At 45.4% G+C, this 24258-nt stretch overlaps 1 protein-coding gene across 1 annotated transcript; it reads right to left on the bottom strand.

Moving 5' to 3' along the window:
• Positions 1-14354: 14354 nt before the first annotated feature.
• LOC123088161 (lysine-specific demethylase SE14) lies at positions 14355-23658 on the bottom strand. Its single transcript, XM_044510334.1, has 7 exons — positions 22663-23658; positions 22495-22573; positions 22319-22386; positions 21576-21726; positions 19426-20042; positions 18142-18546; positions 14355-17047 (listed from the first exon to the last, which is right to left on the bottom strand). Exons 1-7 carry the CDS (start codon positions 23579-23581, stop codon positions 14784-14786), a joined length of 4503 nt encoding a protein of 1500 aa, XP_044366269.1. The 5' UTR covers positions 23582-23658; the 3' UTR covers positions 14355-14783.
• Between the last annotated feature and the right edge of the window lie 600 nt (positions 23659-24258).

The raw sequence follows: 24258 nt of genomic DNA, 5'->3' as shown, positions 1-24258 counted from the left end.
CTTATTGAAACTAGGAAGTTGGAGTAAAGGAGCATGTGTCAACTTATCTTTCAATACCGTGAAGGCTTCTTCCTGTGCGATACCCCAAACAAAAGGCACATCCTTCTTTGTAAGCTCGTTGAGAGGTGCAACAATGGTGCTGAAATCTCTCACAAAACGCCTATAGAAACCAGCGAGGCCAAGGAAACTCCTCACTTGTGTGACCGTTTTGGGCTGCGGCCAACTCTCAATAGCTTCAATCTTGGCTTTATCAACTTCAATTCCCTGTGGAGTAACAACATAGCCAAGATAAGATACTCGGTCGGTGCAAAAGGTGCACTTTCCAAGGTTTCCAAACAAACATGCATCACGTAGAGCAATAAAAACAGCACGTAAATGTTCCAAATGTTCCTCCAAAGATTTGCTATAAATCAATATGTCATCAAAGTAAACTACCACAAATCGTCCAATGAAAGCACGTAAAACTTCATTCATTAACCTCATGAAAGTACTAGGTGCATTAGTTAACCCAAAAGGCATGACTAACCACTCATATAATCCAAACTTAGTTTTAAATGTTGTTTTCCATTCATCTCCCAATTTCATACGAATTTGATGGTATCCACTACGCAAATCAACTTTGGAGAATATTGTAGAGCCACTCAATTCATCAAGCATATCATCTAGCCTAGGAATAGGATGACGATAACGAATAGTAATATTATTTATGCCTCTACAATCAACGCACATACGCGACGTACCATCCTTTTTCGGCACTAAAATGATAGGAACAACACAAGGACTAAGGGATTCGCGTATATAACCTTTGTCGAGCAGTTCTTGTACTTGACGCATAATCTCCTTCGTCTCCTCTGGATTGGTATGGTATGGTGCACGGTTGGGTAGCGAAGCACCGGGAATTAAGTCAATTTGATGCTCAATCCCTCGAATAGGTGGTAATCCCGGTGGCACGTCTTGTGGAAAGACGTCAGCGAACTCCTGCAAAATGTTAGTGACAGCAGGGGGCAAAGAGGAAGGCACGTCCTCGAATGAAAATAATGCCTCTTTGCACACAAAAGCATAGCAAACAGATTTGCTGAAATCTAGCTCATCAATATCAGATTTGGTGGCAAGTAAACATGCACTTTTCAATTTAATTTCAGAAACAACAGTAGATGGTTTATTATTAGGCTTCATTTGGTGCTCAAATTCTTTTGCCACAATCTGATTTTCACTCTTATTTGTCTCCTGTTTTGCTTTATTAGCTCTATTAATATCATCTTTCAAAATTGAATCAGGAGTCATAGGAAGCAAAGTAATATTTTTATCGTTATGAACAAGAGTATACTGATTGTTTCTACCATGGTGTACAGAATTTTTATCAAATTGCCATGGTCTACCAAGTAATAAGGAACATGCTTGCATAGGTACCACATCACAATCAACATAATCAGCATATGTAGAGATACTAAAATGCACACAAACAGTACGTGTTACCTTAACCTTGCCGCTGTTGTTGAACCATTGGATGTAGTAAGGATGTGGATGTGGTCTTGTGGTGAGAGATAGCTTCTCCACCATCTCCATGCTAGCCAAGTTATTGCAGCTCCCTCCATCTATGATCACGCGAACAGAACGTTCCTTCACAACTCCCTTTGTATGGAACAAATTATGCCTCTGATTTTGCTTAGCTTGTGTAACCTGCACACTCAAAACACGTTGAGCAACTAAACATTCATACATGTCAGCATCTTCAGGAGCCATGTATTGCGTCTCATGATCAGAATCGTCTCCACCGTGTTCGTCACGTGTAATAAGAGCCAAAGTCTCCTCATCATAGTCACTAGCGGACTCATACCACCATCCTCAGTAACAATCATCACACGCTTAGATGGGCATTCTCTCACATAATGACCTCCACCCTTGCAACGTCGACAAATAATATCATGTGTTTGCCCTGTTGATGCCATGGATGAAGAAGAGCTCTTTGCAGGCCCAGAAGGTGTGCTCTTGGCAGATAGTGGTGATTGTGCCTACTTTATTGTATCACAGTTGGAGGTGGCAGCCGACGGAGGCGCCAGTGTAGCAGAACGTGTGGAAGTAGATGATGCACGTGGTGTCCATGATGAAGGTCGACCTGCAGAAAAGTTAGTCCGCGCCAATGCCTGTCGATCCTGCACTTCACGTTCAGCTTACAAGCAAGATGGAATAAACGAGTGATATTAGTATACTCCTTATACTCTAGAATCGTCTGAATCTCTCTATTTAATCCACCCATAAAACGTGCAAGCATAGCTTCATTCTCCTCAACAATACCACATCTAATCATGCCAGTTTGTAATTCCTGATAATATTCTTCTACAGAATTTTTTCCCTGTCTTAAGCGCTGCAATTTTTGAAGTAATTCACGTTGATAATATGGTGGAACCCAACGAGTACGCATAGCAGTTTTCAAAGCAGCCCAAGTAGCCGGAATAGGATATAATCTACAATGCTCAGACCACCAAACACATGCAAAACTAGTGAATGCACAAACAGCAGCAGGAACACGTCTCTCCTCGGGATATTGTAAACATGTAAATCGTTGTTCAGTTTCTAACTCCCAAGTAAGATATATATCAGGAACATATCTACCCTCAAATGGTGGAATATTCAATTTTAGTTTAGGGAGATGGTCATGATCTCGTACCTGAGGGTGAGCCCTACCATTGCCATTATTTGCATGTGGACGACCTGGTGGTTGCTGTGCTGGTGGTGGCACGTATTTCTGATTTTGATCAACCTCATCCTCATAATCTCCCACATAATCATCCTCCTCCACATCAGCAGTAGGAGCCACAGAAGTATCAACAGCAGCACCAGCAGTTTGGCCCGACTGAAGAGGGACACGGCTCGCTCGGCGGAGGGCTGTTTCCCGACGTGGAGGTAGTCGGTGTTGTTGCTGTTGTTGCAGAGGTGCGGCAGGAGCAGCCGGTGGTGGTGGTGGAAAACACGAAAGCAATTCAGCAAACTTGTTATCGAGCTTTGTTTCAAACGTCTTCTCCATGCCATCTATCTTCTCCATGGCCTCTTCAAATCTGTTTATCACATCTTGCACCTGTACACTCATCATTTGCTGAAACGTATCATGAAGCTCCTTGTTCGTCAAGTTCTCCCAGTCAGTCTCGTCGGATTGTGACCCTGGCATGGTGAGCAGCAATAGAAACACCAAGAATATGATCTTACAGACTACTAACAAGTGGTGGTGGTGGCGGGGGTCACAAATCCGTCAAGCAAATCTCAAATTCTTACCAGTTCTTACCCAGCAGCAGGCGGTGATCGGCAACCGTTATAGTCAAAACTCTCAAAAGGTTGGATAGAGCGATTGCCAGGGAGAGTCAAACGCACGACGTAGATGTATGTGGAGCTGGGAAGGCTTATAGTATGGTAGCAAAAAGGGTCAGCAATAATCAATTTAGAGATGCAAAGTTGAATAAACGCTCAACGACGGTACTGTGCTGGTCCTAGGCTAGACCGTGCTAGAGACGCGAGCCTAGAACACTAACAAAATCACGGAGCTGCATGTAAATAAGGGAAAAGCACACTCTGGAACTCTTTATTTTTCGCTCTCTTTTTTTGCGCTCCTTTTTTTTGCGCTCCTTTTTTTTGCGAAAAATCACTATAATGGCGAGTGTCTCAAAACTCTTCCCTCGTCAAATTGATAGGATGGGCATGAAGTTTTTTTTTCACTTTTTTTTCGGAAATCAGGGCAGCGACGACGAAAAAGTGCGACAAAAAATCACTATGATGGCACGTGGCTCAAAAGACTCAGAAAAGCCTAAAAATAGGATAGGGAAAAAAATTTGCCCGTGAAAATTTTGGCCTAAAAACTGCCCGGGGGTCTCCAGACTCTTTTTTTTTCGAGACCTACGCAGGCAAGGAAACACGAATCGGAATTGAGATTGATCTCAAGAACAAACCTAATATGAGAAGAACTCGGATTGGTGGTGGATATATGGTTGTGGTATATGGCAGCGGTGGTGGTATATGGTAGCGGTGGTGGTATATGGATACAGATTGGTGGTGGTATATGGATACGGATTGGTGGTGGTATATGGATACGGATTCAGAGCGGTGGCGGATAAGCAATGGTGGTAGATGGGCGATGATGATGGTGCGGCGGCGGCGTGACAACTTATGACCAGAACTCGAAACTCTAAAAGACTAGACTCTAAGACCAGCAACTTGACACGACAATGCAACCGCAAATTCAACAAAGCAAAAACCCTAAAAAGATTATGCAAAGGCTCAGATTGGTTCGGATATGATGAACTAACCCTAATTTTTTTGTGGCTTTTTCGTGGACTATAGGTATGAAGAACAGACTCGATCTAATCTACGAAAAACTGTAAAATCTCACCGAGCAACCTGGAAATCTGATACCACTTGATAGAGGCTAAGGTGTCCCGATGTTTCGATGAGATGGTGGCTATCGTTTTCTGTGGGAGTCGACCTTGACGATCCGACTACGAACGTGCAAGACATCGCGCCTTAGCAATCGCTAAACTAACTTCCGAGGGTTATTGACCACGCCGGAGCACGATCAACCTGACCACGAGGGTCTGTTTCCTGCGAGCAAACGAAGAACAAGCAAGAAACTGAGATTGCAATCTGGATATTGCGAATATAAGATGAAAGCTTTATTGATCAAGGTGGGGTTCTGTGACGTCTTGGTCTGGTCGTTGGACACAAACGAAGTACGTGAAGTTGCAGCTATGGCGAACTTTTAATCTAAACAAAACCCAAAGTCTAAACGACGCCCTAAGGGCTGTATATATGGAGGAAGAGGGGGGAATTTCGTGGCCCTTGAGGGTGGGGTCCGAAACCAACCCTAACTCTTGTTTCCCCACACATACGGACTCTAAAAATAGCCTATACTTAAGTATTTCGAAATTACATGGGCCTGGCCCATTAATAAGGTGACGCAGCACCTAGAATAGCCTATGGACGAATATTATGAAGTGGCATCTTGTATATTTCGTCCAAGGCTTCATGCACTCCTTATGGCAGCTTTAAAGTTCTGAAATCATCACTTGTAACTCCGTTCTTGATCCCCTTGCGCATGCCATCAACTCCATGTGTGTTCTTGCTCCAATGTTCATCCTTCTCCAAGCTAGGCCCTTCATTTGTAAGCAAAACAAATGTATCCAATTTAGGCAGCATCATAATCTCATGAACATTAGAATCATTACCAAGAAACGAAAGTACCTGGTAATTTAATTGGCGTGCGCGAGCTCTAGTAATTGGTCCAGTATATCTAACAGTAGGGGCTATGGGTGTAACAATGGTATTGATGTCCTCATCATGTTCTGGAATGAATTCTTAAGCAGATTCTTCAGTAGGAATGACATCCTCAGTAGCCTTGAACTTGATAGTTTTCTCAGGTGCTGGTTCATCTACCACAGTAGGTAGGTGCTCTCTTTGCGAGCCGTTAGTTTCATCAAACCGCACATCTACAGTTTCAACAACTTTGTGAAGAACGTTGTTGAAGACTCTGTAGGTGTGTGAGTCCTTTCCGTAACCAAGCATAAAACCTTCATGTGCTTTCGGTGCAAATTTTGAGTTGTGATGAGGATCTCTAATCCAACATTTAGCACCGAAGACTTTGAAATAACTTACATTGGGTTTCTTATCAGTGAGGAGTTCATAGGCAGTCTTTTTGAAGAATTTGTGAAGATATACTATGTTGATTATGTGGCATGCAGTATCAATTGCCTCAGTCCAGAAACGACGAGGCGTTTTGTATTCATCAAGCATAGTGCGAGCCATCTCAGCAAGAGTCCTGTTCTTGCGCTCCACGATGCCATTCTGCTGAGGAGTGTAAGGAGCAGATAACTCATGAGTAATACCAAGTGCATCAAGATAGTCATCGAGACCAGAATTATTGAACTCGGTGCCATTGTCACTTCTGATGTGCTTGATCTTCACACCAAAGTTGGTTGAAGCCCTCGAGGAAAATTGTTTGAAGACTTCCTACACTTCATGTTTGTAATTAACAAGGTGTACCCATGTGTAGCGAGAATAATCATCAACAATAACAAAGCCATATTGAGATGCTTCATTTGAAATAGCAGAATAATGATTAGGACCAAAGAGATCCATGTGAAGCAATTCAAATGGGCGAGTGGTGGTCATGATAGTCTTCGCTAGATACTTGGCCTTGGTCATCTTCCCAGCTTCACAGGCTCCGCATAGGTGATCCTTGAGGAATTTGACATTCTCGATGCCAATGACATGCTTCTTCTTCGCAAGCGTGTGCAAATTCCTCATGCCTGCATGACCAAGTCGTCGATGCCAGAGCCAGCCTTCTGAAGCTTTTGCAAGTAAGCACACGGCTGGTTGTGGTCCTGTAGAGAAATCAACAATATACAGGTCTCCTCTCCTAAAGCCTTCGAAGACTTTGGAATAGTCAGCTTCCATAACCACAACACAACGGTACTTGCCAAAGACAACAACCATATCAAGATCACAAAGCATTGAGACAGACATAAGGTTGTATCCTAAGGACTCAACAAGCATGACTTTGTCCATGTGTCGATCCTTTGTAATCGCAACCTTACCTAGACCCAATACCTGACTTTTTCCTTTGTCAGCAAAGATGATATGCTTCAGATGCGACGGAGATAATGGAGCATCCATCAATAGATTCCTGTCACCAGTCATGTGGTTTGTACATCCACTATCGAGGACCCACTCAGTGGCTTTGGGTTGATCATCCTGCAGATGAATTAGTGCAGCTTACAAACTCATATACTTCATCAGTGAATAATATGACATCAATTCATCAGATAAATTTCATCAAGTAAAAGAACTAATAACGCAATATGAGGACGTGAGAAATGAAAGTTCATTTCTTCATGGTTAGCATGCATCCTTTCAGGCATGCTCAGGTCTCCAGCAAATTCTTCAGACGATTATGTGTGTCTGGAGACCTGACCCTGCAGAAGAGATTAGTTCTTTTTCTTCACCACCCACATCTGAAGGGGTGGCAAAGAGTTTATCATTCTGCGAGCTCCATACGAGAAGGATGGCATAGAAGCCAGTCCATTTCGGTTCACATAAGAGGGGTTAGAGTAAGCATAAGAGTATGCAGAGAAATTCTTCGAGGACTTATGGACATAATGATTTGAAGAATAATGCATATATCCATAATCCTTAGATCTTCCCGGCGAAACAGACGTGTTAGCACGATGATGTTCATATGAGGACTTTGCTCCATATGAGGAATTTGGTCCATATGAAGAATTTGATCTGGGGTTCCTATTCTTCACATGTGGCGTCATGATGACATTCACCTGAAGATTTTCAAGACATCTTTTGGGAACCCAGATTTTCTTCATAGGGGAGCCGTTCCTGCAGTTAGTGCCAGCATATCTAGCAAATACTTCACCATTCTGATTTTTGAATAGCTTATAGTTGGAGTCAATTGACTCATCATCAGAATGAGGAGATTCACATGCAAATCCAGATAAGTTAGATGGATCAACTGGAGGTCCCTTTGCAGCGACCCATGTAGTTTTGGGGTACTGCTCAGGCTTCCAATATGCAACATCAGCATTGAGTTTCCTCTCAAAGGCGATACCCTCTTTCCTAGGGTTCCTGTTGAGGATCTGCTTTTTAAGCACATCACAAAGAGCCGGATGCCCTTTGAGGCTTTTGTACATGTCTGTCGTGTACAATTCCTTCAGCCCTGCATCGTCAATGATACTAGCAATGTCCTCAGATGAGGAATTAGTGATAGTAGAGGCATGTGAAGAATTTGAAACATTAGCAGCATTTGAACATTCAGGTGAAGAATTAGCAGATTCACGTTCAATGCACTTCAAACATGGTGGAACAAATTCTTCCTGAGAAGCGCTGATTTGTTGAGCAAGTAATGAATCGCGCTCCTTCTGAAGATCTTCATAACTCACTCTTAACTTCTCAAGGTCTTGCTTTCTTTGAAGAAATTCATGAGAAAGCTTCTCATGATCCGATAAGAGAGTGTTATGTTGATCTTGAAGGGTGTCATACTTAGTATGAAGTCTCTGAAGACTTTCAGCCAAAACTTTTGACTGATCCATTTCCTCACCCAACATATCATCGCTCTTGTTTAGCATATAGTGAGCTTTTTCCAAAGCTCTTTGTTGTTTAGTAGCAAGGGAAGCAAGTTTGACATAGCTGGGTCCAAATTCATCACCAGATTCATCATCACTGGACTCGGATAGATAGCATTCAGTTACCTCAACATCTTTTGCCATAAGGCATGATGCAGAAGATGATGATTCTGGTTTGAATGTCATCGTTTTGAGAGATTCCTTGAAGTCCTCAAACCAAGGATCATGACAGGTTCGATGACCTTCATAAACCTCAGAGAGACGGTCCCAGATGAGCTTCGCATGATCGAGATGCATGATATTCCTGAACTGATTTTGTGACAGGCTGGAGCAGATGACATCCTTCGCCGTGAGGTTGAGAAGAGTATACTTGCGAATGTCATCAGCATCCGCCATCTTGCACATATCAGTCAGGCCAATCTCAGTGACGGTCCACAACTCGTTGTTCATCGCCATGAGGCGTTTCTTCATCATGGCCTTCCACTTGGGATACTCGTGACCGTCAAAGATGGGGCATGTCACCTTCGTCATACCTGCGGTCGACATAACTAAAACTCCAGGCGGTTAAACCAAAATCACATAGAACAAGGGAGTACCTTGCTCTGATACCAATTGAAAGTGCGTTATATCGACTAGAGGGGGGTGAATAGGCGATTTTTATGAAATTCTTCACTGAGGAATTTGCCGGTGAGGAAATTCCTTAGCGAAGAACTACTAGCAGCGGAATAAGTACTCAAAAGTAAACATAACATAATACAAGCATAGTCATCATGATAAAATGAAGACAGGCACATAGTACAGGAAGCGTAATCACAGGATAACATAGGATGAAGACAAACAGACTGAAGAAATTAAACTGAGGAAATTGGGAAAGTCTTCAGTCAAAGTCTTCAAACACAGATATGAACAAGCACACAACACAGTTATGAGGAAATGAAAGAGTTGAGAAAATAGAACCAGTAAGCTTGATGAAGACAATGATTTGGTAGACCAGTTCCAACTGCTGTCTCAGTTGTACGTCTGGTTGGAGCGGCTGAGTATTTAAACTCGAGGACACACAGTCCCGGACACCCAGTCAAGGACACTTAGTCCAAGACACCCAGTCCTCACCGTATTCTCCTTGAAGTAAGGTCACATAGACCCCGTCCAATCACTCGTGGTAAGTCTTTAGGCGACTTCCAAACCTTCACAAACTTGGTCACTCGGCGATCCACAATTCCTTTTGAATGCTCTAGACCATGACGCCTAACCGTTTGGAAGAAGCACAGTCTTCAAAGGTAACAAGCATCGGATTCACTCAGGATCAATCCTTCGGGTCGTAGCGCCGCGGCCCGCGGTCCACTCCGCCATCATCGTGCGTCGACCTCCCGTGGTATGCGTCGTGCCGCCTTCCTTGGCGTGGGAACGCCATCGTCCGCGTTGATCTTTGTCACGCTGTCAGGGTTCTTCGCCTACTTCAAGCATTGCCGTCGCGCTCCTAACCTAGCCGTCGCGGCCGTTAGGCCGCCGCCGCCGCCCGTCCACCTCCCTTCATCTTCGTCCAGCACCAGCCATTCGCCAGCGTCACCGTCATCTACCCCGCCACTTCGTCTACTCCGACCACCGTTGGTGACATCGGCCCCGCGTCGATGGACGCCGCAATCGTCGTCGAGTTCTTCTCTGCTGGCCTCTCTGACTTCTTCGACATGGCGTACAACTCGTGTAGGTCCCAGTCTCCGTGTGCCCGGTGCTGGCTGCACCACCGCGTGCCTTCGTCCACGACGTGTCCCGGGCCTGGCAAGCCTGGTGCGGCGCTTCGTCAACTTTGTCTTCGTCCATCTACACATGCCTGGTGCTGGCACCACTGGTGCGTGCCTTCGTCTACGATATGTACCCGGGCTTGGCAACCCCGGCACGACGCGTCGTCAACGTCTTCTTCTCGGCACACCACTACTGCGCCCATGACTAATTCGGCGCCTCTTTGCGCCCGCGGCTCCACGGCGACTTCCGCGACACCGGCTACCCCGACTCGACATCGACCACGGCATTCTTCGCACGGCTACCTCGACCACGGCTCCACCACCCACGCTCTCGGCTACCTCGACAAACGGCACAAAGGGCTACCGCCTTGCTTGAGCAACCTCGTCGGTTTCCACTCCAGCCATGACTACGTGATGCATCGACCGTTATGACTATGGGGAGGTGTCCGTTGGCTTGCCTTCGGATTCTTCTCCAGTCTCACCGTCTGCGTCCTATCGTTGTGACTGCGGGGAGATGTTGAGTATAATGTTTATTAGGAAAGACGAGATAGATTAGGATTTGTTCTGGCTTGTCTTGTACTATATATATATATATATATATATATATATATATATATATATATATATATATATATATATATATATATATATATATATATATATATGCCCACGAGGCTCAAGCAATACAATGAACTATTCCACCAATCCTCTTTCTTCCTTCTAACAGTCAAGAAATTTTAGCAACAAGGGGGCTCATAAGCAAGGCAGACAAAGAAAGGGTTGTATGAGCAAAGGCAGATGAACTAGGGGGTTATAATTGATTCTCCCGATTTTATGATTGCAGTCTCACTATATTGGTAGAGGAGCAACATTTTCAGTTTTAGGGCAGAGAGGGCAGATATCCATGAGATTATATCCATATAAGTTGGCTAGACAAGCAGAGAAAACACCATGGCAACTTTCTTCTTAAAGATGGCAATTTTTTCTATAGACACGGTTGGCAATTTTTTGGAGGGGCGCCGTGAGACGGTAGTTTTAGTGTGGGAAACACGACAATTTTTTCAGTACACAATTGTAGCTTCATAAAACATTAGCAGTAATGTATTTTTTATGCGTCATGCCATTTTTAGTGTATAGACCATGGCAATTTCTTTGTGACAACGTCAATTTGTATTTGGACAAATTTTGAATTTTAATTACAAACATGGCAATTTATTTTCTGTAGCATGATAAAAAAATGTTGGTCCATGCCATTTTAAATTTGCACAGCACGAAATTTTCGCTGGTTGCCATTTATCATGGCGTTTTTGTTTTTTGTAGGTATTGTGTTGCAGTTTAAACAAGTACTACAATAATCCATAGCAATTTGTAGGTTTTCGTGGCATTTTTATTGTACAGATTTTTTTTTAATAAAAAAACTCAGTACGGTTTCCTTCGTGCTAGCAGACCCAGGCCGGCATTTTGTTTTAGGCTTTTTGTGCCGTTTCGGTTTAGGTAAACGTTTGGGGCTGGGGCGCCGGCCGAACGCTCGGCCGGTCACGCGCCATGCTGGCGTTGTGCTCCCACTCATACCGCCCCCGCGTGAGACGCGTGTTTTTTGGTCGACCCGCAAGGACCGCACATTTCTCCCTTATCTCTTCCCGTGCACGCCATCTTCTACCTTCAGCTGCGCCCTCCCTGCACCCTGTTTCTTCTCTCCCTTCCCCGCGCTGCCGCGAAACCACCACAAGGCACACTTTAGCATCATCGCCGTCCCCCTTCTCCATTCCCTTTTCTTCTCTGGCAAGGTAGATAGGGAGGCCCCCGGCCATGGGCGTTCTCTTTTTTTCGCAGGGGGATCTGGCGCCGCTTTGGGGGAGACAGAGGGGGGTCGACGGCGGCCCTACCAAGAGCTTGCCACCCATGGGTCCGGCGCCGCTAGAACCAGAGTATAGCGATGCTGGAACGAGCGGCCATGGTTGATGCAACCAGCTGCTGCCGGAGGTGGAGACGGGAGAGGCTCTGGTATTGCAACCGGGCTTTTGGTTTGTTGGAACCAGAGTCCGGAGATGCTGGAACCAGAGACCATGTTTTTGCTGCAACCAGCAGTTGTTGGCGGCGAAGATGACGGGCTCTGGTGCTGCAACCCTAGATCATTTTTGCTGGAACCAGCGGGCGAAAAAGCTTCATCCACACATGACTGATGCTGGAACTGGACGACGATATAGGCAGTTTTGCTACAACAGGTTTCTTGTTTTGCTACAACCGGCAAAAAAATTGCTGGATCTGGCGAGTTTCTTGGCGGCGATGCATCTTTTGCTGGAACCTTTGTTGTTTTTTGTCGCGATTGTTGTTGTTTTCTGCTACTATCGGCGAACACCATTTTTCTGCCGAGGCTTGCTACATACGGCGGCGACGGTGTTTTTTGCCGCATAGGCGATATTTATTTATTTTTTGCTGCAACTGGCTTCAGGTTTTGCTACCATTAGCGGATGCTTTTGCTACATCCATGCACGGCAACGACAACAAGAGGTGCTTTGCAAGGGGTTGCCGCGAGCCAGCCGGCCGACGGGCTGCACGAGATGCTTGCGGGTGGAAACCGGCATCAGGGGAGACGCTGCGCTCACGGTTGTGCAATGCAACGGCGGCGTGCCATGGGGAGGGAAACGGGGGCTGCGTGCTGCAACGGGGGCGCGATGATGGGGCGGGGCTGCGACGAGCCGCGTCGCGAGGGGCCAAAGCGGCGGTGTTGCTGCCTCGCCGGAGAGCGCACTGGCCCGTCGCTCGCGTCGCATGGGGAGGCACAGGCGATGAGGAGTTATTTTCTCCGTGCGTTGACGAACAGAAGGAAGAAGACAACTGGGGTTATCCAACGAGCTATAGGTAGCCAGATCGGATGGCTGCAGTGCGACCGGCCCAAACTTGAGCCGATGCGCCGGCGCAGAGTACTGCCCTTCGGTTTGGCGGTCATCGGGTCTAGAGGGAGAGGGTTCGCGCTGCTGGGAGGCCTCTCGCAAGTCACAACGAACGAAATCCTTCGGTGGTTCCCCTGCCCTCGCACCAACGATTCGTTGGTTCGGGATGGCTCCTCCCGAGCGCGAACGTCACAGAGTCCGTCTTTACTTGTGATCAAGAATCCGTGTCTACGTACTTGTTTTCTTCCATGATGATGATCCGGACTGGGTTGTTTCTCGTGTGCTCAACTTGTGTTCGTATCCAATTAGTGTGTCTCTCTCTTTGTTTCTTCCTTTTCCCCTACTCGAGACGGACCCTTCTTCCTCCTCAAGATAGGCCGACCTCCCCTGCATATAAGTAGCCACGCCCCCTGGCCACCAAACCAACGCAACCGCAACCATCAACGTCGTCTTCTTCTCTTCACGTAGACAAGTTTTCAATCTCACTTTTTCGGGCTTGATGGAGGACAAGGGGACAGCAGCTGCAGCGGCGCCTTCGGAGAAGGAGGCGCAGGCGGTGGCGGCGACGTCGTGCTTCAAGAGGACGGTGGGCGAGGACGCGTCGCTGTTGGAGCTGGCCAAGGACCAGTACCGGCAGTTCGCGGAGGCGCAGGGTCGGGACCACTGGGAGTGCATCAAGAACAAGGTCAGCTCCATGTTCGCCGACCCCATCCTCGGCGGAGGCGCCAAGGACCACGGCTCAACCAACACGACGCCGCCCGTCGAGTCGCAGTAGATCATCGCCATCGCCGTCGTCTAGATGGCCTATATATATATATATCGTTATCACTACTCACTCCATGAGGATCGTTAGTTGGTTGGGTCTTTTTACTTCTGGATTAATTAAACTTGTATCGTCGTCATTATGTATAATATTTGTGGATTTTGAGTTAATTAAACTACTACCTCTCTCTCAGTTTACAGGGCGTGCGTGTGCCCCTAGGTCGTTAATTTGACCAACTTAATACAAGTCATATATTACAAAAAAATATACCAATATAAACTTCAGATGCTCTATTTTCAAACCGTATAATTTTTGTGCTAATTTTTGTGCTATGTAGTTTATATTAAGGTGATAAAATTGGCAACCTAGGTATACGCGTAGGACTTATATTAAGGTGATAAAACGGAAGTAGTCAAAGTGATAACCTGGAACAAGAGCTCTTTTTTATTCTCTCAATCAATGTTATTCTTGCTCCCTTGTTTTGATATACTCTATCTGTAGCAATTCCCTGGTATGGCTGTTGTTTACTTTGTGTTCCCTAGCTCAATTCGAATAAAATTACCGGGGTTTTTTAGAGGACCTGGATCCTTATGAGTCCCTAAGATCTGCACTTTATAAGTCACTTAGTCATATAAGGCAAAGCAGCAAAGAATCCAACGCCTCAGACTGTTTAACGAGTGTAAAAATCAATGCTGTAATCACGTGTAGCGTGTGCCCCAGAAAGAATCAGTAGGTCTGCAATTGCAAGGTTCCCAACAATGCTGCTTCGCCTACCACAAAACCAAATCCCAAACCACTCGCATGATGTCAAGATCCTATTGCTAATAATTCGACAACCTCAGGAGAAAAACGAACGAACCAGACGATCTGTCATCGTCATTGCATTGATAAACTTTAGCATAGATTAGTTTAGATACATGACTCAACTGAGGGAGATTTCGGCATCATCGCAATTGATAAAACTTTATCAAGGGATTACATACATGACTGGACTGACGGAGAAAAAGAATGAAGGGCCATCTGGCCTTTTACCCCCCAATCTATCTCTACATCCTAGACTACACTTGGCACATTGTTAACGAAGGGGATTAACACTAGGACTACCAGCCATCGGGCGGTTAATTAAATACGTGAGCTGCTAGCCTGCTACAACAAACAAAGGACCAACGTACCTCAACACACAATGCAGCACCAGCCGGAGGAGGAGCCTTTGCCCCCCAGCACCGCTGCGACGTCCAATCAGTAATGATTAAACTTCCTCTGCGACGTCCAATCAGTAATGATTAAACTTCCTCCGGTGCCGACTGTAGTCCGAGACGTATCTAAACGTCTGCCCGCAGTCAGGGACTGAGCACTCGTACGGGCGCTCCCCCGTGTGGACTCTTATGTGTTCTGTCTGCGCCCACAGCCACTTGAAGGTCATCCCGCAGCCGTCCCAGGGGCACTTGAAGGGCCTCTCGTCGCGGTGGACACACTGGTGGCGCTTCAGGTACTTGTGCGACTGGAAGCGCTTGCCGCACGACTCGTCGGTGCAGATGTTGCGCTCGTGGGCGCGGAGCTCGGCTCTGCTCTCGAATGTCATGTCGCAGAAATCGATCTCGCACTGAAATAACTCCACCACCTTGGACCTCTTGCCCTTGGTTGCGGCAGCGGAAGGTTTTGCGGTTTCAATCTGCTCTGCCGGCTCTTCAATTACTGCAGGTTTCCTCCTGGGCCTCAGCCTCTCGCATGGCGCGCGGGCAAAGCTCCCAAAACTTTGCGAATTACTGGTACTTAACTCAGATTCCCTCTTTCTTTTTTGCTTGCGCTTGCGTCTGACATAGCATATGATACTTGTTCTTTTTGAGCTTCCAATACTTCTAGACAATATGTCTGGTTGATAAGCTTTTGGTGTGCCTGAACTTTTGCCTGTATCAGATAAACTGTTTGCTGAACTGTCAAGTATTCCTCTGCTGTTCTTCAAACCCTGGCAGTTCCAGGCACCAACTTCTTCAGCATTTTCTTGTTTATTTTGTATTTCAGCATTCTGAATCCTAAGCGATCCATCAGATGCCAAATTGGACAAAGTCCGTCCCTTGCATGAAATAGATGCGCCAACAGAAGAGCTAGACGCCTCTATAACTTCATTGTGTGCAACATCACCTGCAGACTGGTCAATGCTAGCCAGTGTCATCAATGTCAAGGAAGCATCGTCAACCTCATCTTTTCCAGGAACATCAGCTAGAATGGATTCTTCTGCTAAAGCTCCAAGTAAAATACCAAGAGAATCCAATTCTGTGTTAACTGAATTTCTATTTTCTCCAGAGACCACAGTCGTCAAAGCAGCTTGCATGCCTTCCAAAACGATGGCATCTCTCTTCGGATACTCATGCTGTGACTCAGTAGGAATAGCGCTCTTGAGATTGACGGCCTTGTCACCAAAATGGCCGGAATTGACCTGTACTGCCGCGGCCAAGTTTCTGCCAGCATTATTACAAAGTTCAATATTCTCCTGCTCCTGTTGAACTTGGAGCTGTTTGTCTTTGCACTCTGAAGTGACATTATAAGAACCCAAGTTTTCATGATTGCTGCTGTCTTCTGCAGTCATGCTTCCATCTACAAGGAACTGTTGTGCGGACATAGCCACGGAACTAGTCAACTCATCTGACTGGACACATTGCTGTTCAGTGGTAAAGTCATCTGACACCCCAGGTGAATCCTGAGAATGCGCTGAACAAATTGAATCATCACTAGTGCTAGCACTTACCAGATCGTCAAGTTCACAGGTGCTAACACTTACTGTACCTTCACAAACTTGATGCGTCATCGGATATTCAGCAGCAGCAACAGGGATACCAATCAGACGATGCATGTCTTGATCATTGTCCACAGAACACGTGTGCATATCGACTACATCGTCAGCTTCTTGCAACCTACTTGGCTGCAGAGGGGCATTTTGTTCAGCGGTTCGCTGCCTTTTGCTACCAATCAGACAATGCATGTCTTGATCAATGTCCTCAGAACACGTGTGCATATCAGCAACATCGTCAGCTTCTTGTAACCTACTTGGCTCCAGAGGGGCATCTTGTTCAGCAGTTCGTTGTTCTTTGGCATTCTCGTAAGCATTTCCAGAAGTGCCCATCTCAGCCTTTGTAACTGCAGGGCTAACCACGTCACGACCTACTGTGGCATTACGACTGGCAGCATAACCAACAACCCTATATGGGGTTCGTGCTCTTCTGCAGAGCCATTTGAGGTTTGGAACGACAGAAATAGGCGAAGGCTTATCTGAGATGTCTAATCTCTTCCAAAATGACAAAGGAGGTTGCTCTTGGCAACCTGGTGTTTCTTTCCTAAGCTTGGCAAAATATTTCATGTTTAGACCCATCTGTGTTGTCCAATCTCTTTCATCTTCCTTGTACCCCTCGTCATCAATTGAAATGTTGATTAGATGTAGATCAGATTTGGACGCATTTGCAAGTGGAACATCTTTACAGTCAAACTGAAACTCAATTTCCTCTGCAATTGATATTGCAAGTGCTTTTAGCTTGGTGTAATCTGCAAAAAAAATAAGGGGAATTTTTAAACTTCAAGAAATACACTAATCAAATTATGGCATTAACATGTGTAGAATTGGTTCCTAATCATGATTCAGAACAAGAGTTCACTTGAGATATTTTGAAGGAGGCATAAGCTCCGAGCTAGAGTCATTTACATGCATCTGCAATTAGCACTCTTGGGTCAACAGAGAAGGAAATGTGGGCCAAGAGCTCCCTGGATCGCTTCAGGACATATGTGCGCAATCTTTGAAGTGATCCTTTTGACCTAAAGTTTGGACTTAGTGCCATAAACAGTCAGATGCCACTCTTTTTGCTAATTAAACAAGCACCGCTACTTTGACTCCTATGCTCATTCTATCTATTGTCTATTCCATCATCGCATTATTCTGTACTGTTTTATATAGCATCCGACAGAAAGACCATTTACAAAAATAGGACATGGTGGGTCAAGTCACGTGTCATCTGTAATTTCCACACATAGCAGATATGACTGCAATTAGCTGCAAGCACAGTTCACTTGCATAACACCAGCGAATACCGACACCAATCACATTGAGCAAACACCAGAAGACCAGAGTTCAATTGTATTATATCCTTCAAAAAATAAATTGGCTTTTGTACAAATAATTGCAGTAATTTATGTGCTCCATCCTAGTACAGGGCTTCAAGACCATCCCCTCCAATTAGTATCTACTGGAATAAATTTATACAAGTCAATATGTTCCATGTTATTATATATTTTTTTGGGATTTATCACTTGGATTACAAAAGATCGGAGATTTATTCAATGATACAAAATAATACACTGATTTTCATAGTATATTCAAGAGTTTAGTCTTTTATATAGAGGAAGAAGCCATAACTTTATTAATACAAAGAAAATAAGTCCCACAGATGAAGACAATCTAAACCAATTTAGCATCTTCTAACAAAGCTTTAACGAACCAAACATGATGACAACACATAAGTGTGTCAAAACTCATAAGAGGAATTACTGATTTCATATCCAGTGTTAAGGATCAAGGCAGCGTGCATCAGGCATTTGCAGTAAAAGAGAATATGAGAATAAAGGAAGTTAGCATCATACTCTACCTGCATGGCAAATGATGAGAGCATGTGCACCCCCTTTGCCTTCAAGCAACTCCCCAATCTCAAGTGCATGTTGCAAGCAGAAGATACGGGGACGTACAAATGCAGAGGTTATATTCCAGTCAACAGTGTTGCCGCAACTTTCTGTGGCTTGTGCATCAATATCACCTCTGCCAGTTTGTTTACTAAATTCTATACCAAAACGAGCACTCGGTATTTTCGTCTCAGTTGTCTCTGTGTTGATGCCCGGATTAAGGGTATTTTCACTATTGCAAGAATGTGCACTATTATTATGTGGTAGTAGGGGTCCATCAAGTCCCACACCATCTTTATCTGATTCCGCATTCTGATGACTGAAGTTAGACTGTGCCACAGGGCTGGAAGGTCTTTTGGCAATAACTGGATGTCCTGGCAAATAAGGAGAAACCTTTGTCAAATATTCACACATGCAAAAACAAAACATATCACTGTGGCTAAACCTGAAATATAAAAGAATGAAATGTACAAGAAAGTATATTTAATAAACAAGCAAGGATACTAATTATTGGTAAGCTTCATGCACTAGCCAAGGCAACCAAAAGTCAGAACTGATGGAAAGGGCTAGGCAATCCACATATACACTTCAACAACCCCTCTCACATGTGACGAGGGAAGTCAACACGTGAATAGACTCGGAGGTATGGCTCAAGAAGCCTATATGTGGACACAGAGGGGGGGAGCAGCAATTTTTGGATAAATTGCGAAAACCAGGACTTGAACGCAAGACCTTAGGCCCTGATACCATGTTAAAGCTTCATGCACTAGCCAACGCAACCAAAAGTCAGAACTGATGGAAAGGGCTAGGCAATCTACATATACACTTCAACAATTATAATATATAAGAGAACAGTCGGAAAAAAGGGTCTAGTAATGTGTTCCATGTATCACCAAAAAATCAGCAAACAATGTAATTAAAACAAAGTAGCTGCGATGTAATCAATGATTAGCACACAGCAAGAATTCCATTGGTATTGCAATTATTCTAGACAGAATATTTCTACTTGACCATACCCATTAATTGTAACGTGCTAAAAGACAGGATCGCTCATCATGTTTGACGAAAAGAGAAAATAAGGATTCAAGGATACTAAGAATTTGATCCTAGTGAGGTTTATCATATAAGCGGAACTATGACAAGAGCGAGAAGTACCAACGATGGCAATTGACAACACAAAACAAATCTGCACCTGTCAGTAAAATGTTCACTTAGTTCCTGCACCTGTAAGAGACTACAAAAGCTGGACATACCTGAAATGCTATCATCAGGAGAACATGGAATTGCATTTGAATGGTTCTCTTTTTCACAATTCAGCTTAAATCTCTCTATATCAACAAGGGACATATCTTCCAATGCTTTCTTGGAGGGTTGCAAAATTGCCATAAATGGGAAGCCAAGAATTCCACAAGCAACGCAGGTCAATGAGCCAGAATCAATGCTCAAATCAAAAGGAAGGTCACCATCATCATCAGTGTCAGTATCAAGTTTTTGCGCCTCGGCAGCAGACATGGCATCAGATGATTTGCTGTCCATAGACATGCATTTAGGTTGTATCCCAGCTCTAGATGCAATATCATCAGATGAACTGTTCTCTTTGGGGACAGACTCGATACTGTGAACATCATCAACCTTCAAAGGAGCTTTTGGGCCAGAGGAGCAGGAATGTAAAGCAGTAGAAGATGGCAGCAGGTCAGGCTCCCATAGAACAGCATTTTCAATTAATTTCTTCTTGAGAAAAGCACACAAAAGTTCATTTTCACTAATCATATCTTGTAAGAACTCCCGTTTGACTAGTAGTTCCCTTTCTTCTTTTCTCCGATCTCTCAAACGAGAGGTTCGAATTCCATACAATAATTCTCTGGGGGTTCTGAAATCAAAATAACCAACTAGATTCAAGATTCTGAATGATAAACCTAATAATCATCTGGCAGCCTCATGATTTTAATATGGACGAAAAGCACTAGAAATCAAGCATAATTAAATCCATAATTATAGCATGGAGACCAACTGATCAAGAGAACAACTTTGTCATCATACGACAATGACAGGTGTGCTTCTTATGATAAATTTTCTTTCACGAACCAAGCGTTGCTCGGTCTGTGGGGACTGGGGAGTGATGCGCTAGCACCAACCCACCCACTGGGGTTCGACTCCTGTGGAGCAAAATTTATTCCACGGAAATTCTGGTGTCTGTCATTTTGTCTTGCAACAATGCCAAGTGCTAGTGCTTGGTTGGTCAATGATTTTTTATGTTACATGTTTCATTAGCCATAAGTTCCGACACAGAAGGCAATCATGATTCTGTCCAACATAACTAAACCACTTCTACAAACAGGAAGATACAAATCTCAATACATATAATGTAAAGGTAATGACATTGTTAGCTTAAAATGGCATTGCTAGCTTCTCAAGAGAGCCTGGAGCGTTCAGAGGTCCTAGGGACATTATCATTTAAAGCTTTCCTGCCCTTCTCTTTTTAACTGTAGTGTTTGGGCTTCTGTGGTGTTCTCCTAAACTCTGAAGTTCTACTATTTTATCAGTTTATTATACATGTTAAATTCTGACAAGATACAGGCCAAATGCATGATCATTGAATGGTATTAAATAATGAATTTTCCTATTACATTTAATACTAAGTGTTACCTTCAGCCATGTTATCGCACCTCCGAACAGTGAAATGCTAATGATACCTATTGCCATCGATAAAAAGTCTCTGTAGATTCGAATGGTGATCATTTCTGTTCCTAACTTCTTATCTATAAGAAGTTATGTGACTAATTTCTCTTGTGAAGGCGCAGCATTGATGTGTGTTGGGCAAATAAAGAATCAGAATGGGTCTTACACACCATAGGTAACTGGATAAGGGACAGCACCAAGTTACAATTTATGTTAAACCACATAACAGCAAGTGGTGATTTTTGCTCCTACAAGCTAGTGGGATGATGGTTGGCAAGCCACAATGTTAACCAGATGCAGCCTTCAACAAAAATATAAGCTACGGGTAGAGAAGTACTAATGCAATATTCGATACTTGTATTGGGGATCTTCTACTGCAGAACTCATTTTCATGTTTCAATGGTATCACTTATCTATCAATGTGATATGATTCCCTGGTCTCTGAGCAAATAATTTAAATTTGTTATCTTGGTGTACCAGATGATGCAGGCGCCTACTACCCCCCCACACAAGTTCCAATAGATGTACAAATACTTCTGAACTTATACATAAGAAATTCAGCATCCAGACCTAACAAATGTATACCCCATGCATAATCACTTTGTTATGCCAGAGCTAACGAGTACATCTAATTAAACCGCTTATTCTACCATTTGGCTCTTGTAGGGAGACAAAAAAAGTATTCTGCATTGATCTGTATGTAGGGTCATAAATAAAAGTTTACCTGGATATAAAGGAAACTGCTAGCAAATACAGTAGCTGTTGATGAGAAAGCATTGGAAGATAATTCATCACAGCTCTTCGAACTGCGGCCTCTTTGGCAAACTTCAGCCACTGGGGAGTTGCAAAGTTGGCAGCTTCTCCACAATTAAATCCTGTAATATATTGGTCAGACCATTTAGAACTGCTGCACAGAACAATCAAAATGCATAGATGTAGATCTTCAGTCTCTACGCTGTACATTATCTGGTGGTCGCGCAAAATAAATTGTCCTTATACATAGGTAGTACCTCAGGGGAGTTTAAGTCATAGTAGAAGCCCTCAACTTAATATTACAGGCATGCAGAGATAACACTATCCTGGTCATTAACAAACTTTAGAGCAGCATTATAGACTTACGAAGTTAAATTCTTTGAATGTTTATAAACAAAACGGGTAGAAGTCCAATGCAGCAAAACAACTATAACGATATGAAAATCAAACATGGCCGGACTTCTGGCAAAAAAAAAAATCAAGAGTTCCCTAGTAGTTTTGATATGTACCTAGATATCAAAAGTTATTTTGATGTAACAATACAACAACAGCACACATCAGGGCACGGGCAATCGTGGATTATTTTAGTTTACTGCCAGTGCCATAAACATAAAATTACACCATAGCTGTAATACATAGTCTAACAATTATCAACACGATAACGGAATGTCATAACAACAGGTGTAATGAAATCTAAAGCCTAGATGAACTGACCATGGCTAAACCCGACATGGTAGGCCCTTGGGAACGTCACCACAAATTCACCAGGATGCTGCACCAATCTGAAGCACAGATGCAGAATGCATATCAGTACAGAAATTAAATGTTAATGTACCATAGCCACTTTTTGACAAGAAAACAATGAGCAGTGACCATTTCAGAGAATGTACCTACAACAGGGCAGACCAGCGGCTACAATGACCTCAGGGGACATCAATGTCGTTTTCTCCCCAAGCACTGCCAGGGACGCTGCACGAACAAACATTCAGTCGATTCATAATACTAGAACGATGAATATACTGATCGCATAAGCAAACATAAGAAAGGGAAATAAATACCAAGGCGATCAGGATTGCCTCCATAGCCATGCACACGGATAACTTCCTCGAGCTCGGCCGCCCGATCCCCAGGGACCGCGTACCACGTCTTGGGCGCACCGGTGTGCAGGAAGTTGAGGCTGTGGAGCTCATGGTCCTCGATGTGCCATGCGAACCAGCTGAAGAGCATCCCGATGTAGACCATGGGAGAAGTGACACCGGGAACATCATCTGGCATGAACCGGGTGAGCGACCCTGGAGCCCGCGCGATGGCCTGGAGGTTCCAGGGGCTGCTGGAGAGCTTCCACCCCGTGGCCTTGTCCCCTTCATCCGGCGAACTCGGGGCGCCCTCCCGCCTCCGCTTCTTGTGCGGGCGGCGATGCGACTGCGCGGAGGCCGCGAAGCCGGATCCGGGGACGTCGTTGGCGTACTCGACGTAGATGGGGCGGTCGGCGGAGGCCTTCCAGAAGAGGGACTCGACGGCGAGCGGGGTCGGGTCGCGGAGGCCGGCGAGGTGGGCCCTGGCGAAGGCGCGGGACTTGGCCTCGAACTGGTCGAGCGTGTAGCGCTCCCCGCTCTGCCAGACCTGCTTGAGCACCTGCGGCGGCGGGCGGCCGCGGCGCGCGGTGCCCAGCTCCTGGTGGCGGGTGGTGAAGAGGGCGGCGGGGGCGGTAGGGTTGGAGGAGGAGGGGTCGGGGTCGGGGTCGGGGTCGGGGAAGTGGGAGGGGGGGGAGAGAAGGGAGCGGTTGAGGTGGGCGAAGACGTAGCGGCGGGAGGGGCGGTGGTAGGGCGGGATGACCTTGCAGATGCCAAAGGCGGCGGCCTCGCGCTCGACGCGGGAGAGGAAGGCGATGGGGTCGGCGAACTCGGACTCGGTGGGGCGGTACTCCGGGGCGCGGGGCAGGCCACGGAGCCAGGCCGGGACGGGGGGCTCCGGCATCGGGGCGGGGCTAGGGTTTTGGGCGGCGGCGACGGCGAGGCGGGGGCAGCATTTGGGTGGGGATGGGAGGGGAGGGTTTGAGGAGGGGAATGGCTCAACGCCAGCAGCGGGGGTGGAAACTGAGAAGACGGTGTGTGGACTCGGGCTTTTCTGCCTGCGGTTGCCTACTGCGTACTGCCTGCCGGCAGGGAAAGCAAAGCGAAACACGGTGGTTTTCCTGCCTCGCTACATTCACAGAGTTGGGTTTTTTTTTGGGATTTTTAATTCCATGCCCCCGGCTTCTTAGTTGTGCTCACTTTTTCCCTTTTACTGTATTTTTTTATAACAATAGAGAGTGGATTTAATTTTCTCTCCTATCCCATTCTACTTATACCGGTTAGGTTCTCAGCTGGAAATAATTGGGAAAACGATTGCTTCCGGCCGGCCGGCCGACCGGCGGAACGCTCGGCCGGTCGCCTCACTCGCAATGTAGAAAGCTGCTGGGAGCGGGCATCACGTGCCTTATCGCATCGCTCAGAAGCATGACGGCCACTCGTTTTTCTTTCGTCCTCCTTCGTGCATGTCTCTCGTAGGTCGTCCGCTTCCTTTTTCGCCTCGACTCTCTCCTGGAACCTGCCATCAAATCCCCATAAACCGAGCTCGTGTCTTGCCCTCTCTCCTCTCTTGTAGCGGTCCGC

Source organism: Triticum aestivum, chromosome 4A (assembly GCF_018294505.1).
Source record: "Triticum aestivum cultivar Chinese Spring chromosome 4A, IWGSC CS RefSeq v2.1, whole genome shotgun sequence".
NCBI classification, from domain to species: Eukaryota; Viridiplantae; Streptophyta; class Magnoliopsida; order Poales; family Poaceae; genus Triticum; species Triticum aestivum.
The sequence above is the reverse complement of the archived record's forward strand: the minus strand, read 5'-3'. Positions and strand labels throughout refer to the sequence as shown.